General features: G+C 26.4%; 1 protein-coding gene across 7 annotated transcripts in view; it reads left to right on the top strand.

Moving 5' to 3' along the window:
* Window positions 1–548: 548 nt before the first annotated feature.
* LOC145192149 (receptor-type tyrosine-protein phosphatase delta-like) overlaps window positions 549–18,475 on the top strand; it is a 28,454-nt gene continuing 10,527 nt past the window's right edge. The window contains exons 1-15 of one of the 7 annotated variants that reach the window (XM_090081947.1): window positions 554–778; window positions 2,842–3,072; window positions 4,289–4,555; window positions 5,013–5,258; window positions 6,234–6,479; window positions 6,854–7,099; window positions 7,455–7,700; window positions 9,811–10,056; window positions 10,432–10,677; window positions 11,606–11,899; window positions 12,187–12,459; window positions 13,191–13,294; window positions 13,452–13,629; window positions 15,992–16,100; window positions 16,272–16,459. In XM_090081947.1, coding sequence (XP_089938073.1) covers window positions 721–778; window positions 2,842–3,072; window positions 4,289–4,555; window positions 5,013–5,258; window positions 6,234–6,479; window positions 6,854–7,099; window positions 7,455–7,700; window positions 9,811–10,056; window positions 10,432–10,677; window positions 11,606–11,899; window positions 12,187–12,459; window positions 13,191–13,294; window positions 13,452–13,629; window positions 15,992–16,100; window positions 16,272–16,459 — 3,178 coding nt within the window. In that variant the 5' untranslated portion in view covers window positions 554–720. Of the gene's footprint in view, window positions 779–903; window positions 1,263–2,841; window positions 3,073–4,288; window positions 4,556–5,012; window positions 5,259–6,233; window positions 6,480–6,853; window positions 7,100–7,454; window positions 7,701–9,810; window positions 10,057–10,431; window positions 10,678–11,605; window positions 11,900–12,186; window positions 12,460–13,190; window positions 13,295–13,451; window positions 13,630–15,991; window positions 16,101–16,271; window positions 16,460–18,475 lie in introns of those variants that run through there. The other 6 variants (XM_090081952.1, XM_090081964.1, XM_090081958.1 and 3 more) reach the window with 6 other exon arrangements.

The raw sequence follows: 18,475 nt of genomic DNA, 5'->3' as shown, positions 1-18,475 counted from the left end.
CCCATTCTATAATTCTCTGGCATATGAATAAATAACTTCATTTAAAACAGCTTATCTAGTAATCCATTGTAAGCGATGTTAGTGATTTAGAACACTTAAGTTGCGTTAAGTAAATTCTTTCTGTAAAAAAGAAAATTTTTTCTGTAAAATATTTTATACATATCAAATATGTATAAAGCGTATTGAACAAAACTCAAACTTTAAATTTAAATACAATTTTTTATATTTAGATGGGTAAAATTATTTATTACTTAACCATATCATGTATACAGCTGTATTTAACAGTAAATACACTTTTTCGTTTGAGCATAGTTAGCTTTTAAAATAATACCTTGGTGTGTTTTGGAGTTTAATAAAAGTTACATTTTCTGAAATAAAATTTATACTTTAGAAATTTTTTACTTCGTTGAATGGGATCAGTCTAAGCATTGAGTTATTAAGCCAAACAAAATCAAACAGTTATTTACATACCAGTCTGTACATATTAATCTAATAATTTGTTTTTTTTTTTTTTTTTTTTTGTTTTTGTTTTTGTTTTGTTTTGTTTTGTTTTGTAATTTTTTTTCTTCTTTTCTTTTAGAGTTAAAAAAAAAAAGAAAGAAAAAAAAGAAGTGTAATATTATAATCAATGAAAATGAATTATTGTTAAATCTTCCAAGATATTATTATTTCAAAAGACTGCATTCAATATAAAAAAAAACAAAACAGAACATAAGAAGAATGAAAGTTGCTATAGAATTTTTGTTTTTTTTGTTTTCTGTTATGGAAGCTACAAATGGTATTTTTATTAATTTTTCTTTTAACAGATATTTATTAGATAAAATACATTATATGTATACACACACACACACACACACACACACACACACACACACACACACACACACACACACACACACACACACACATACACACACACATTACATATATACATGTATATGCTTTATATCTTATCAATAATTTTTCATGTAAAAGTAATAAATTATATAAGTTTCATATCACAATAATGGCAGCAAATTATTGGTTATCATAGTTACAGATCATAGAAGTTGTTTTAGATATGATGTACAAAAAAATTTTAATTTATCGTGCGTGCAGATAAATTTAAAAATTTGTGTATGTTTTACCACATCAAAGTTTTACAAGGAAATTCACACCCATTGTCAAAAATGATAAACATTCTCAGTTTATAAATGTAAATGACAGTCATTAAATGATAAAGGTGGTGGTTTAAAGAGAACAGGAGCTTATTCTTTTAATCAGTATGTAGTATAAATCTTTTTTTTTAATATATATTGCTTATAAAGTATTATATAATTTTATGAGTTATATCATACTAATATAAATCATATAGTTATATTTCTATATCTTTGTTATCATCTTTATCATAATCAATTGATGCCACTCACTAATTATATCTAATGTTTGGGAAAGGTGTATAAACAAGCAAGTATGAAAATAGGTGTTTTATATTTATGCCATATAGATGCAGTTTGCCAAGTTTAAAAACTCAATACATAAATTAATACATAAAATTCATAAATTAATTAATGTATAAAATGTAAGAACAGTCTACTTAAGTTGGAGATCAATAAACCTTACTGACTTTAATTCATTTAACCTCTTTTAATAAACTTTCTTTTTTTATAAAATCCTCAGTTAATGGAAATTGTGGGGTGATTTAACATTGACTGATGACAATACATGATTGATATCAATACATGATTGATAATGATGCAATAGAATAAAATGAAGATTGCAGCCAGGATTAAGGAATCTATGGTGCTGCATCTTGCAGACTTAATTAATAAGGATTGTTCTTTTATTAGTTTACATTTTTTTTAGCAGGTCTTAAAATAATGATGATTGGCGTGTCCTAGGGAAGAAGCATTTGCACAAACAACATTAGTTGGTGCATACCCTATTTATATACAAAACTTTGGTTGTGTGTAGATAGGGTATGTATTTATATTGGGAAATCGGTTGCTATTGGTGTATTTAATTATAGTTTCATATCAACTCAGCAAATTTTTCAGACTTTAAAATTTTTCAGACTTTTTTAAATTTGTTGAAATATGATATAGTTAAAGAACTCATGGAAAAGATTTTCCTGGAGAAATTTGAGTGCCCAATTAAAAGTTGTTCTTGTGTTATTCACGTTTTTAACAACCCAATTTACTGTTTTAGGCTAAGTTACATGGTATTTTAATTAACTTTTAAAATCTGGTTTAATCATCAAAAAAAAAAAAAGAAATAATATAACAAGAATCACTTTTTCATGAGGAATGCATTTTAATTCATTGGCAGTGGACTCCCTATCACAATTGTCTTCAAACACACAGAGGCATCCCTTTAAATAAATGCTGGTCTTCTAAATCATGTAATAAGAACATTCTGATAATAAAAATGAATGATGAATATTCATGTTAAAAGGATGAATTTAAAATAAAGTCAAGTTAAAATTTAGAATAGTAAATGATGAAGTTACAGTAGAAAATTAAAAATTTTGAGTGGTAAATGATAAATTCAAAGTGGTAAAGTAAAAGTTTAGAGTGTTAAATTAAATTTAGAGTAGAAAATTAAAAATTTTGAGTGGTAAATGATAAGATTAAAGTGCTAAAAAAAAAAAGCTTTAAAAAAATATTTTTGTTATATTACAACAAAATTGTTTCTAACAATTAACTGCAATATTACTTGCAAGTAAGATAAATTAACAACATAACTTGCAAGTAGATAAAGTTACAATATTGCTATTGTAACTTTATGTACTTGAAAGTTATGTTGCAACTACTGTTTTATTTATGTTGGACTTTGTGGATTTACTTCTTTTATTTATTTCAGGGTTGAGATTAGTCATTGAACCAAACACAACTTTTATAGAAGCTGGAAAATCTTTTAATTTGACTTGCCAAGATGAAAATAATATACTGTCAGTAATTTTTAAACATAATGTGGTTATGTCTGATTCGAACAATTCTTTTTACTATGTGAAGAATGCTTCAGTAAGTGACTCTGGATCCTATAGCTGCAGTAACTCTTCATTATCTCCAACACTCAGTATCACTGTAATAGGTAAGCTCTTTCAATTTCTTTAGCACCAAATTATTTTTCCTATTTTCCCCAAATGTTTATTTTATATATACAAAATTTGTCATTTCTTAAATTAGGACTTTTTTAAGGTATAGGACTTTATTAGATCACACAAGTGTGAATAAGTGTGAAAACATAGTGGAAGTGCAACAATGATTTAGAAGGGAGTTTCAGATAGATCTAGCTACAGCACTCAACATTACTCACGTCAAGGATAAGTTTGAAAGATATCAGCAAGTTATTGCAAAAATTTAATGAAATCTGTATGGCAAGCAGCTTGTAAAATAGATATTTCAAACTCAAGTATCCATTTTACTTTTAAGCGCACACATTGGAAGAATTTCATTCTAAGATTAATTCATGTCCTCAGTGAAGATAATTATGTTTGGAGAGTGGAGTTTTGTGAGCAATACATACCAAAATGTCAAAAGCATGTTTAGTTTTTACACAAGATTGTTTGGAACTATAAGGCGGCAACATTTAAGATAAACAGATCAATCAAATTTTCATGTTACAGAAGAGCATTATTTAATTTAACCAGGAGTTACAGTGTCATGGAGATTTTCAGCTCTTTAGCCATTCTTTTTTCATAATACTAAGACTTGTATTCTTTTTTCATAATACTAAGGCTATTTGAACTTGCTGCATGAAAATGTTGTGCCAAGTAAAGAGAACTATTATTTTCAGAAAAATGGAGCACTTGTCCACTACGATTGTGATTTGAACATACCTCAATGAAAACCTGCCGAATAAATATATAGGGCAAACCAATCTATTTATTTGGAGAACTTATCAAAGAAGAGGTTAATTGGTGAAAATTGGTAATGGTTGATTAGTTAAAGGCAGAAAGGAAATCCAAAGATATTCTCAATCAAATGATTTACCACATTTACAATCCCATTGTTTCATATTAACACCAAGGTGTGAATAAAAAACCAGGCTGAATAAAGAAACAAGCAATATGAAGAGTTGGGTTGACTAAAAAAATCTGTTTTCTTTAATTTGTACTTTTTGTCTGCAATACATCTTAACGTAAATTGTTTTTATAATTATGCAAAGTGTATATATATTTATTTAGGACACTCGGCACAAATAAATGCATATCTATCCAACTTTTAAAAAAAGTTAAAAATAAAATGCCACTGATATTTTGTGATTAAAGACATTTATTTTATTGCAATCATTCTTGTATTTCTAGAAGTACCTAAACCTGTGTTACTGTTAAATACCACATCTGTTATGTCAGGTTCAAATAGAACTGCAAAATGTTTCATCAGCTTACAAAATTTTTCATCAATTGCTATTCTCTATACATTTTTCCATAATGAAGGCATTATCCAGAATGTTAGCAGTTCATCTATGTTAAAGTTGTTTAACTTAAACTCTGGGAATTCTGGGAACTACTCGTGTACTGCTCAACTTTATCAATTTGAACCACATTCTTCTGATTCTGTTATTCTTGAAGGTATGAGATCAAATAATTTAACTAATATATGTATGACTAAATGTTTTAAAATGTTTTAATTGTTATATATATATATATATATATATACACACATATATATATACATGAATATGTGTTTTGAAAAAAAAAGTATTTTACCTTGAACAAAAAAAATACATTAGTAGGTAAAGTAGTTGTCATATTAAAGCTGTTGGTTGTAATGAAATTTTACTTAGTTTTCATTTATTAGTATCACTTAAAGTTTCATTTTATAATAAAAATTGCTAAAAAATTTTTGTAGGTGTAATAAGGGCTTTAGATTCATTTTTACTTTATTGAAATCAAGTAGTAAATAACTGTGATCCACTAAGAAAACAAGTGTAAAAAAGTGCATAAATATTTAATTTATTACTTGTAATATTGTATTTGTATTTTTGATTGTTAGTAATAACATGCTATTATTTACATTATATTTTAGTGCAATTCTCCGTGAAAATTGAGATTTCTGGAATTCAAGAAGGGGACAATGTCACAATGACATGCATTGTTCCTTCTTCTGAAATTATCTTAGGTTACAGTTGGTTATTTGGAAATCGTTTGCTTTCAAATACAAGTAAAGTTTTAGAACTTAGTAATGTATCTCGATTTATTTCTGGTGAATATGTATGTCAAGTGAAAACTGCTCAGGGTGTTTTTAATGGTACAGAAGTGCTTAATGTAAAATGTGAGGAGAATTTGTATTCAAATTTTATTTCAGCTGTTTTTAATTTTTATTACTTTTTTAAAAATTAATTTTCACTTAATCTAGTAAAAAATAAGTAATGACCTTATGTAAACAATATCATAAGTTATTCATAGGCAACAAGTATATTATTAAAAGTAATTTATCATCTCATGACTGTGTTGTGGTAAAATGCTTAAAGATAGTATTTTAAATAAGGTTCATAATATATCATGATTGAAGTCTTTATTATTGCTCAGAATGTTATGGAAATCATGAACTAATTAGACTCCCCTTTCAACTGTGTCATTCAGCACTGGTAATCCCATGAGAATTATTTTTTTGCAGCTGTGGTATCTTTACATTCATTAAATATGTCCACTAGTTGATAAAGTTACTCATCAATAAACTATAAATCTAGTAAAATGTTCTGGTATTTGTTGTTAAATAGAAAATTAGTGACTGATATATGAAAGTGAATTTTTTATCCAATCTCTTTGATGAACCTACTTTTTCATCTACATTTTTGACCATCTCTATTTTTAATTTTTTTACTTCAACATTTAAATTGAAGAAACAACAGTCATTCAAATTTTGGTATTCCTAATTATTGCTGTACATCAAATCAGATGATAATGATTGGTAACCTGTCCACTCAATCTCTTCAAATAATATTGGATCAGAAGCTTTCCATCCCAGTGACAATCATTACTAAGATGGTGTCAATACATTAAATCTGCTTTTAATATATAAAGAGAGGTGTTCCTAAAAGTTGAATTCAGGCATTCCTAAAAGCATGTACCATTCTTTGAATTCAGTAAATGAATCCAGCACAGTGTTTACATTTCTGGGAATTAACAAATTCACCATATACACATATACACATTTTTTTACTAATAAAATGTTTTATAAAAAGAATGTTTAATCAATAAGGCTTTTTACTACATAAAGTTTCTAACGTGTACTTTTGGATTTCAGACCATGATACTCCTTACTTCATTGATCTGAATCAAAAACCTATTGAGGGAACTAATGTCACATTTAACTGCTCTGCAAGTGCTTACCCTGAAGCTAATTTCACAATACTGAAAAACAATATTGTTGTTTCTAACACAAGTCTCTACAGTATCTCAAATATTCAAAGAAATGATTCTGGTGAATATAGTTGCAAAACAAAGAGTGGAATCTCTGAGAAGAAGGTGTCCCAAAATGTGACTGTTTTATGTGAGTTTTTTTGTTTTTGGATCCTAGAGCTTGTTAAGAGATTAAGTGCAAATCAAATGAAAATGGATGCACATTGTTTTACTAATAACATTATTTATAAAAAAAATGGAAGAATGTTTATTATTATAATGGTGGTAATTGTCATCTTTTATTTTCAGTTAAGTTTTGTGCTATTTAACAATTTTTGGTCTTTCCCAAGTTGACAAAAAAATGGGTAGCACATAGCACATAGCATTTTGAACAGCACGTAGCATTTTGAGCAGCACATAGCACATATATTATATTAGTATAAGTTATGTTTTGCCTACACTGTGGTAAAACAAATAAAAATAGTATTTTGCATAAGGTTTCTAATGTGTACTTTTGAACTTCAGACCATGATACTCCATACTTCATTGATCTGAATCAGGAGCCTATTGAGGGATTCAATGTCACATTTAACTGCTCTGCAAGTGCTTACCCTGAAGCTAATTTCACAATACTGAAAAACAATATTGTTGTTTCTAACACAAGTCTCTACAGTATCTCAAATATTCAAAGAAATGATTCTGGTGAATATAGTTGCAAAACAAAGAGTGGAATCTCTGAGAAGAAAGTATCCCAAAATGTGACTGTTTTATGTGAGTTTTTTTGTTTTTGGATCCTAGAGCAAGTTAAGAGATAAAGTGCAAATCAAATGAAAATGGATGCACATTGTTTTACTAATAACATTATTTATAAAAAAAATGGAAGAATGTTTATTATTATAATGGTGGTAATTGTCATCTTTTATTTTTAGTTAAATTTTGTATTATTTAATAATTTTTGGTCTTTCCCAAGTTGACAAAAAGTTGGGTAGCACATAGCACATAGCATTTTGAGCAGCACATAGCACATATATTATATTAGTATAAGTTATGTTTTGCCTACACTGTGGTAAAACAAATAAAAATAGTATTTTGCATAAGGTTTCTAATGTGTACTTTTGAACTTCAGACCATGATACTCCTTACTTCATTGATCTGAATCAGAAGCCTATTGAGGGAACCAATGTCACATTTAACTGCTCTGCAAGTGCTTACCCTGAAGCTATTTACACAATATTGAAAAACAATATTGTTGTTTCTAACACAAGTCTCTACAGTATCTCAAATATTCAAAGAAATGATTCTGGTGAATATAGTTGCAAAACAAAGAGTGGATTCTCTGAGAAGAACGTTTCCCAAAATGTGACTGTTTTATGTGAGTTTTTTTGTTTTTGGATCCTAGAGCGAGTTAAGAGATTAAGTGCAAATCAAATGAAGTTAAATGCACTTTGTTTTACTGATAAAATTAGAGTCATTTCCGCACCTTTCGTGAATTAACACTTAAGGGTTTTTAAAATTTAAGAGAAGTTTTGTAACAAGTTGTTGTTTGTATTTTATGTATAAATAACATGGCCATGCACTTCTGTTTGAATACAATGAAATTGAAATACATTCTTACTTTTATAAATGCAGCAGATTTATTATGTCTGCGCTTAAAATTTATTTTTTAACATAAATAAAACTGCTCATCATTATAGCATACGTGTAGTATTTTTGAGTTTATGGTATGAACTATAAGTATGTGAATCCATACTTTTCATATGTTGAATTGAATGATTCATCTATGTCTGCTAACTGAAAAAATAAAAATGAATAATTTATCTACATTGGCATGACAAAAAAAGTAAGATGAGAACTGGTAAATGAAAAGTTTACAGATAGTCAATTATGCGATGCTATTGATGCTGTTAAAAAAGGTATGATTGTGTATGTAGTAAGCAGGGCATTTGGAGAATTTTCTTGTTAAACTTAGAAAGTTTTGCTCTAGAAATGGAATAGTTCTTGTCGCTTTGTTCCCAAATTCAACATATATCTTACAATTACTTGATGTAGCTGTTTTTGGGCTAATGAAAGCAAAATGGAAATCCTGTTGCCAACATTGTTGAATTTATCATTAAGGTCAGGAAATAAAGAAGCAAAATGTACGAGTAGCTTTAAATTCAATCATAATCCTTCTATGGCAAATAATATCAAAAGTGGTTTAAAAAAGACCAGAATTTTTCCATTCAATTTTAACAACATTGACTAAACAAAATTTGTTCAAAGATTAGCTTTACTAATTGCAGTTGATGCTCCAGCTACTTCTTTAGAGCAGAACCTTTCAAATGTGACTTTATCAGCTTCTTCTCACACAATCTTTATTGAATTGTGCATTGATCCAAGTATTTTAGAGCAATTCAAAAAAGCTGATGATCACTTAGGTTGAAAGGTGATTTTTTTTTTCATTAGATAAAGTTATGGATTTACTTGTCTTAAATAAGGCTATTTCATTTTGAAAAATAAGGCTATTTCATTTTGAAAAATAAGGTTATTTTATTTTGAAAAAAGAGCCTTATCTAAGGAAAGTAAATCCATACTTTTTCTGATGGCATACGGCAGAATAAATGAAAAATAATCAACAAGCTGTAATGTAGAAAATGTGCCAATTATAGCTAAAGGGAAAATGTTGATTATAAAATTGCAGTGGTAACAACCAAAAACAAGTTGTTTCAGTTTTAAATCTTCAACAGAAATTGTGAATCCAATTATAAACATTTTAAAATGCTCATAAACACCAGTCCAAATGTCCAAATGCAAGATATAACATTTACCTTTGGTTGTGACATCTGAAATGTAGCAGCAAGTTCAAAACAAAAATGTTATAAATGCACTAATCTTTCATTAGAAACTATGAGCACATTATAAATTAGACACAAAAGCAGATATTATTATTATATAATAAATGTCAACACTACATACAATAAGTGTGAAACACATATATAAGACTAAAAAGCTGTTTTACAAAAGTTTAATTAAAATAGGTACATAAATCATTTAAGTTTCAGGGTGAGAAAAAATTGAAACAAGCTGTTAACATATCATATTTTTGGTTGCAAAAAGTTCTATTTGTGGTAGCAAAAGTTCATTTCTAATGCTTTTGCACATTTTTAGTAATCTAGCAAATTATAATAATTTTTGTTAAACTTACGGTAGGTGTGGAAATGACCCAATTTATAAAAAGAAGAATGTTTAATTTTCCCAATTTATAAAAAGAAGAAAGAATGTTTAATTGTCATCTTTTATTTTTAGTTAAATTTTGTGTTATTTAACAATTTTTGGTCTTTCCTAAGTTGACAAAAAGTTGGGTAGCACATAGCACATAGCATTTTGAACAGCACATAGCACATATATTATATTAGTATAAGTTATGTTTTGCCTACACTGTGTTAAAACAAATAAAAATAGTATTTTACATAAGGTTTCTAATGTGTACTTTTGAACTTCAGACCATGATACTCCTTACTTCATTGATCTGAATCAGGAGCCTATTGAGGGATTCAATGTCACATTTAACTGCTCTGCAAGTGCTTACCCTGAAGCTATTTACACAATATTGAAAAACAATATTGTTGTTTCTAACACAAGTCTCTACAGTATCTCAAATATTCAAAGAAATGATTCTGGTGAATATAGTTGCAAAACAAAGAGTGAAATCTCTGAGAAGATGGTTTCCCAAAATGTGACTGTTTTATGTGAGTTTTTTTGTTTTTGGATCCTAGAGCATGTTAAGAGATTAAGTGCAAATCAAATGAAAATGGATGCACATTGTTTTACTAATAACATTATTTATAAAAAAATGGAAGAATGTTTTTTTTTATAAATTGGTGATAATTGTCATCTTTTGCTTTTAGTTAAATTTTGTGTTATTTAACAATTTTTGGTCTTTCCCAAGTTGACAAAAAGTTGGGTAGCACATAGCACATAGCATTTTGAACAGCACGTAGCATTTTGAGCAGCACATAGCACATATATTATATTAGTATAAGTTATGTTTTGCCTACACTGTGGTAAAACAAATAAAAATAGTATTTTGCATAAGGTTTCTAATGTGTACTTTTGAACTTCAGACCATGATACTCCTTACTTCATTGATCTGAATCAGAAGCCTATTGAGGGAACCAATTTCACATTTAACTGCTTTGTAAGTGCTTACCCTGAAGCTATTTATACAATATTGAAAAACAATATTGTTGTTTCTAACACAAGTCTCTACAGTATCTCAAATATTCAAAGAAATGATTCTGGTGAATATAGTTGCAAAACAAAGAGTGGATTCTCTGAGAAGAACGTTTCCCAAAATGTGACTGTTTTATGTGAGTTTTTTTTGTTTTTAAAGCCTGGAGTGAGTTAAGTAGAAATATTAGTTTTAAGAAATATCAGTAATAACATTTATATTTTTTGGTCCATCTTAATATTTTTGGTTTCATTTAATATGCCTGTATCCTTTATATTTTTTCAGAGTGCAATCGAAATATTTTCAATATTTTTAAAGCAAATAGGATCAATGAGTTTTAATGAGCTTCAGATGTGATAAAATTTATATAAAAAATTAATATATCTATACTGTGTATGAAGTTTGTTTATTTATTTAGGCCGAGTTATCAAATGTAGCATCATATCTTCTTCAAATCCAGATTAGAAATAAATAATACTAAAAAAACTTCAGTAATAAAAATTTGTGTTAATTTTTCAAAAACTATATATATAATATGCACAGTTAATGCAAGCATTTAATGATTTTGATATTTACAGATAATTTTGTGAAAACTTTTGTGTCAGTTTTTTGTTTCAGTTTTAAGATAATGCTTTTAATTAACAATTTTTATTAGTCTCTTCTCTTAGAACATCATTGCACTAATCTGAAATTCAAATATGTTTATATATATATATATATATACATATTTATATATATATATATATATAAACATATATAAACATATATAAACATATATAAACATATATAAACATATATATATATATATATATATATATATATATATATATATATATATATATATATATATATATATATATATATATATATAAACATATATATATATATAAACATATATATATACTGTTTTATGTGAGTTTTTTTTAAAAAAAAGGTCTAGAGTAAGCTAAGTAGAAAAATTACTTTTAGGAAATATTTATCATAATATTTATAAATTTATTTTTGTTTTGCTTTAATTATTGTTATTTTCTTATAATATGTGTGTATATATGTAATTTCTTTTACAGATGCTCCTAGTGCATTGGTTTTATCTCATTCTGTGAACATATCATTTGCAGCTAAAGTCAAATTTTCAGAAAATTTTTCTATTGCATGTTCAACACAGGATCTAGGATATCCAACTGCAGCACTTTTTTGGGTCAATGGAGAAAATATGAATTTGACTTCTTTAACTCTCACTAAGAACAATTCTATTACTCTAAGTATAACACAGATAACCAGGAATTTTACTGGTTTATACACTTGTATTGCAAATAATTCAGTGCTTTCTTTAAACAAAACATTCCAGCTTTTTGTTCAAGGTCTGGTATTTTTTAACTTTATCAGTAACACATTATTTTTAGCTTGTAAAGCTCATCATTTTGAGTTTTTTATCAACCTTGAATTGATAAGGCTATTAGATAATGAAACATGATTTGAATTGTAATTAAATGCTGTTATTTTTTTTTAATTTCTGCAAAATTGTTTTTAGTCCTCTATTAAATTCTAAATTCTGAAAGAACAAAGAAATCAGATTTCATAAAACAGTAACAGCAATCCTTTCTCTTTTTTTATATAAATTTGCTGATAACAACCTTTACTCTTTTAGAAGTTCCTGATTCACCTAAGTTTTACAGTAATTCTTCTAATTCCACATCTATTTTTGTAAATTGGTCGAAACCTCTGGATAGAAATGATCCAATTATTGGATATCAACTTTTATGGCAAAATGCAAACATTTTAAATTATTTTAACACAACAGATAATATGTATACCATAACTGGGTTGAATGCATTTGTAAAATATAAAGTTAGTGTTTCTGCTTTCAATAGTATTGGAACAAGTGAAAAAGATTCAATTGAAGTACAAACAAAGGAAGCAGGTAGTGTATTATTGTTTTGCCTTTTTCATAGCTATTGATGCAATTATTGTCCTTAAATTCTTGTGCTCTTATCATTGTTACATCAAATGCTTTAACCAAAATTATATTTTTTAACCAATAATATATATATATATTTTTTTTTTTAATTATATTTAATATTATATTTTTTAACCAATAATAAATATTTCTAGTCACACCTTTCTTTATACTCTTCATCTATATTTACTTCATAAATGTATAAAACCTAATTTAAAACTTAACTTCCATATTGTGTTGATGAAAATAGTACAACATCTGCTGCTGATCCTAACAACAGAATATGTTAGACATTATTTACTTTTTATTTGTATTTTAATGTATATACATATTTAATTCCTAGATAAATATAAAACTTCTCATACTAACTGGTCACACTACCTTCATGTGAGTTAAGCAGAAAGTTGTTAAAACAAAACTTGTGCTTTTAACTAATGTTAAAGATAACTTTAATTGTAGCCAATCATTATCATAATTATAAGATAAATGTATAATTTGCAATTAAATTTTACGAAGCTTTTTTATTTATTTTATTTATTTTTGTGATTGCATTTTGAATTCAGGCATCTCTTATGATGATTGTTTTTATTTTACAACAATACTTGATTTTTTGTTTTACAGAAATATTTGATTTATTTCACATTTTTTAGATTTTTTTTAAAAATATTATTTCTAGTCTAATAGTGTTGTTTTAGTTCCCAACAATGTTCAAAACTTTCAATCAATACCCACAGAGAATTCACTTAACATTTCATGGAATGCTCCTGATCAAATCAATGGTATCTTAAAAGGCTACAGTGTAAGTTCTAAAGTTTTTTTTTTTTGTTTTTTTTTTTTGATTATTCTAAAGAATAATCAAAAAAATTCTTTAGTTTTTATTGGTTATTCTAAAGAAGAAATAATTTTAATGTGGTTTTAATAAATAACACGTTTATACTAAACAATTCTTTTATTAGATTAGTTATAAAAAAAAGTCTGAAATGGGCAACTATACAAATGAATGCATACAGATTAAAACCAATTATTGCATAATTCATGATTTAAAGCCAAACACAGTATATACAGTTCAAATTCTTGTTCAGAATGAACTATATTCAAACTCAATATTTTATATTGTGTCAACAGATTTAGCAGGTGAGCATTAATTTAAAATATCTTTGCATACTAATTATATGTAAATTATATTGTGGCTGTTAAAAAGTTAATTAACTTTGTTATTTAACACGTTTAAAAATATTTTGATTTAATTATAGTGTAATATGACTTTTAAAAAGTATTATGTCTTAAATATGTTCTATTGTGTCTTTCAAAATATCTGAGAGTATTAATTTAGCATATATAAATCTTTTTAAACTTATGCATTTAAAAAAATCACTTGAAATTTTTTTTATTTAAAAACTTTAACATAGTTTTAATGATATTTCATTAAAGCCACCATAATTGTTCCCATTACTAAAGTGATAAAATGATAACATGATGGAAGAGATAATTAAAATGAATAGAAATTTTAAAAAATTCATCTTAAAGTCAAAAATGTATGTCATAATGAAAACAAGTATTTAGTGCTTGAGCGCTCATGTAAACCTTTCTTGTCTCATTGAAAACAAATAATCTCAAAAGCTTGACCTTGAAATTGTCTACTAGTAAGTCATAAGAAAGATAAAGCAAGAAAATGCATATTTAACATTAAATGTGGCATTCACAGAGCTGAAATATTCATTATATCTAAAAAAAAAAAAAAAAAAAAAGAGCGCTACCTGTGTAAGTCACAGAGCTGCAAAATTTTGCATGCTTGCACTGCACTTGTATGTCAAAGAGCTGAGTGTTAAGCATTTAAAGAGGTTCATTAAAAAGTTGTGCAACTAATGGCTCTATAAATGGATAACTTGAAGATAAAAAAGTTATTCCTAAAAAGGGATCTAGTAAAAGTTCAAAATCAAATCTACATCTTCTTATGAGCAGAAGTTTCCCACCTAGCTGGCTAAACTTAATAGCGCTATTTGGGGATATATCTTTGGTAACAATGAGTGTTGGAGTTATTTTCTTAGCACTAAATGAGTTGGTTTTAGTTAACCTTATACTTTCATGTTTTGAATCTCATAACTGGAGCTCTAAAAATCAAAATTCATATTTTAAAAATGTTTTAAGTTTTTAAAAAGTTAGTTTAGTGTCTTTTAAGTTTTTCTTAATTATTTTAAATATCAGCAAGAATTTAAGAAAATCAAAGTAAATACTCTATGCAAAAACAAGCAGTTAAAAATGGAACTTTTATTTTCTCTTTCTTCTTAACCCCACATATTCCAATTAAACCTAGATGAAGGCATTCCACAAAAGAAATTAGCTATCAAAGTGTTTTTTAAAAATTTCTTAAGAATAGTTACGGGTGGTACATCTTGATATAAATTTTTATTTGTAGCCATGTAACAGTTCATAGAATTGTTATAGAATTTTTCTCATTCTAATTTGCATTTAAGACAAGTTTCATCAAGTATAATTTCAAAAAAAAAAAAAAGAAAAAAGACAATTTTTCAAAAGAAAAAAAATGGTTTTAAAACCTCTTTCATCAAAATGTAAAACATATGGTAGATTTTCTTTTTAAGGCCTTGAAAAGCATTTTTATTTGTTAAGGAAAAACTTTTTAATTACAAGTTATGAAAAAAGTTTGAGAAAATAATCAAGGAGAATGTTGGGATTACTTTCTGCTGTCATTAGTTACCAGTTTGTTTTCAATAAAGCTTCCTGATATTTGTCCAAATAAATTTCATTTTGTATAATAAAAAAAGAAAGTATAATTTAATTTTTTTATGGTAAAATTTCAAATGCTGTTATCACTAGATTTGAATAATAATCCATTTTGATGGACGTTATTAAAATTACTTGTTAGAGAATTTAAAAAGTTAACTAAAATGATTTTTTAGAAAGTACAATTTTTTCTCCAATGTTTTTTTTTTTTTTTTGTTTTTGTTTTTTTTTTCAGTAAAACTTTAAATAGCGTTTTAATGGGAAATAAAAGAAACTGAATGTAGATAATAGTGAACAACTGTATTTTCTGTATTTTTCTTCAAAATTTTTTTTTTTGTATTCTTCTTCAAAAATTATTTTGTAAGTAGAAAAAAATTGGTTAAAAACTGGTTAAATATTCCGAATGGAAAAATTTGAAAGAAACTATTTTAAAAGACCCTAAAAATATAGAATAGGTGCTGAATATTGTATATCAGATTTAACTAAAATTAAGTTTTTAATTTAACATTGTTTTTATAAAATATGTAGATACTCTGCTTGTCTAAAATTAAGTATTTTGGTTAATTTTGTTTAAAATTGTTTAAAATAAATGATTTTTATAATTTTTTTTAGTATCAATATTTCTTAGAACATAAACTTATTTAAATTATAATTATTTAAAAATTTTATTTCCTTCCACTTTTTATTACCTCCTGTTTGTAGCTGTAACATAAAACAGAGCTAAACATATTTTTTAGTTTGTTTAACTTTTTAGCACCTCTTCCTTATATTGGTGAGCTGCCTGTTGTTCAAAAGGAAAGCATCACAAAAAGTTCATTCAAAATAGAACTTGTTTGGTTCTCAGATGATAATGGTGAAGTTAAGTAAGGCATTTGTTGATTCTTTTATGATGCGATTGAAAGATAGTATTTGGATCAACAATTTGAGTTGATAAAATTTAAAAACAGAAAAAATGATAGTTTAGTAGTTTGTAATTAATTCTTGAATAAATCTTTAAATTGTTAAATAAGATTACTGAAAACCTTTATTTTCAGAAAATATTCCATTGTTGTAAGAAAGTTGACAAGTGATTCTCTTCCATCAAAAATCCCAAATAGTTACTCAAATGATGACTTAGAGAATAATCTGGATGGTGTGTACATTGCAGGAACAATTTCTGATAAAAATGCTAAAACATTTGTAGTTGGTGAATCTTTTACACGTAAAAGAAGATCTTCACAAGGTGATAAACTTACTTTGTTTTTTAAGTAATTTAAAGTTTTGTTTTATTTTTTAGTTATTTTTACATTTATTTGCATAATATTTGATTATTTTTATTAATGATGGAAGCAGGTGTCAACTTTTTTCATCTTAGTTTAATTTGCAGCAAATTTAAGTACCCTATTAGTTTACAAGACAAGATTTATACAGTTTAGAATGCCAAGTTGACTTACCAAGTCAAGATTTTTTTTTTAATCCTAATAGTTAAAAGCAAATTTTATTATGATTGCAAAAGCAATAAACTAAAAATCTTGTAACTTTCATAATTTTTCATTATTAGATTTAATCAAGAAAATTGTTTTCATTTTTAAAAAATTTAAAAAAAAATTTCATCTGTGGGATATGCGCAACAACTTAGAAAGCTTTAAAAATAAAAATTTTATAGGTTTTTGTCCAAAAACCCATACACATCCACTATATTCACTTCCTTTATACGCATCCACTGTATGGAAGATATTTGAAGATCAATTCAGAGATTTTAAATTTGATTTCACACCAGATTCAGTAAAATCCATTTAGTAATAGTTTATGATGAAACTGATGTGAGATAGCATTATAGCTGCCTTCTTCAGTTTTAGGTGAAGTAGATTATTAAAATGTTGTCTGTATAAAATGGTAAAACATAAATGTCAAATTTATTTAGTTTTTTTGAAATGTTTTTTAAGAATTTTTTTAGAAAATTTGAAGACTATCATGTGGCTTTTAGTTTTTAGCAAGATCTTCAATTACTTAAAAAGATTTTTTAATATAATTTAAAAGCAAACAAATGATGCTCAAACCTTTTTCTTTCCATCATGCATAAAATTTTCTATAGTTTTGGCTTTCTTTTATACACCAGTTATAAATAACTTATAGCACCAGGCTAATCAGTAATACTAAAGTAAGACTACCATGTACTAATTAACAAAACTTTCATAAGCATAACTATATTTAATCTAGCATTTTCTAGCATTTAAAAAATCATCAATCAGTTCTTTTTTTGTTTATTTCTTTAAAACCAAATTTTTTTTTTTTTTTTTTTTTTTTTTTTTGACCAAATCTCAGAATACTTTTAGAAAGATCCTACAGGTTGCAGTTTAGCATTTTTTGGGTGCAACAAAGTCCTAAAGTTTTCTTGTAAATTCTTCAGAAACATTTTTAAGTGATTAAATAAGTTTGATATTTATGCCTTATCCAGACAACATTTTTCAAAATTGGATCTTCATCTGAAACTTCATCATGTCAGAACACAGATTCATTATCATCAGAGTTGCCATTAAAAAAACCCATCAATAAAAAGGTTTTTTAGAGTTTTAATTATAAAAATTAAAACTTTTCTCACCTTCAAAACTTAAAAAAGTGTTTTTTGCAGGCCAATAATAGAAAGGATTGTTTGGGATTAAATCAAGTCTATAGCTTTTTAATTCATTCATTTTTATCAAAAACTATTTATGCATTACTTTTCAAAAATTGTTACAAATATTTTGTCTTTTATTAAAAAATGAGCTATATATCAAGTCTCCAGCCTCTGATCATTCCAGAATACTTTTTTTTGGTAAACTAAAAGCATAATAATATTTAAGTTTTACTGATATTTAAATGAACTGCAGAATTCATTTCATTCGGATTTTACTTTGGTTTAGTTGTGTTTTGTTTATTTATTTGTTTGTTTATTGACTTATTTTTACTTTTTTATTTTTCAAAATGTTTACCTTTTCATCAGAGTTATGGAGAGATTTGTAGATCTTTACCAGCTTGATTATCTTCTCTGAACCCAACTGGTTCCTGGTCTTTGTCTAGATGAACCCAAATGGCTGGACAGCAGGAGTGTAGAGATGCCAAAAATTGGATAAATTGTCACTGTGAGAGACATGAGCTGATTTATCTTTTACAAATGAACATCATTGGGATGTTCATTTGTAAAAGATAAGTCAGCTCATGTCTTATCTGCAGAGTGTGCAAAAACATACCTTTAAGGAACAATTCCTGACTTGAGAGT

This window comes from Hydra viridissima, unplaced genomic scaffold (assembly GCF_058129835.1).
Source record: "Hydra viridissima isolate aposymbiotic clone 2 unplaced genomic scaffold, HvirCarnegie_v1 scaffold_1, whole genome shotgun sequence".
Lineage (NCBI taxonomy): Eukaryota > Metazoa > Cnidaria > Hydrozoa > Anthoathecata > Hydridae > Hydra > Hydra viridissima.
This window is presented reverse-complemented; position numbering and strand designations above follow the sequence as displayed.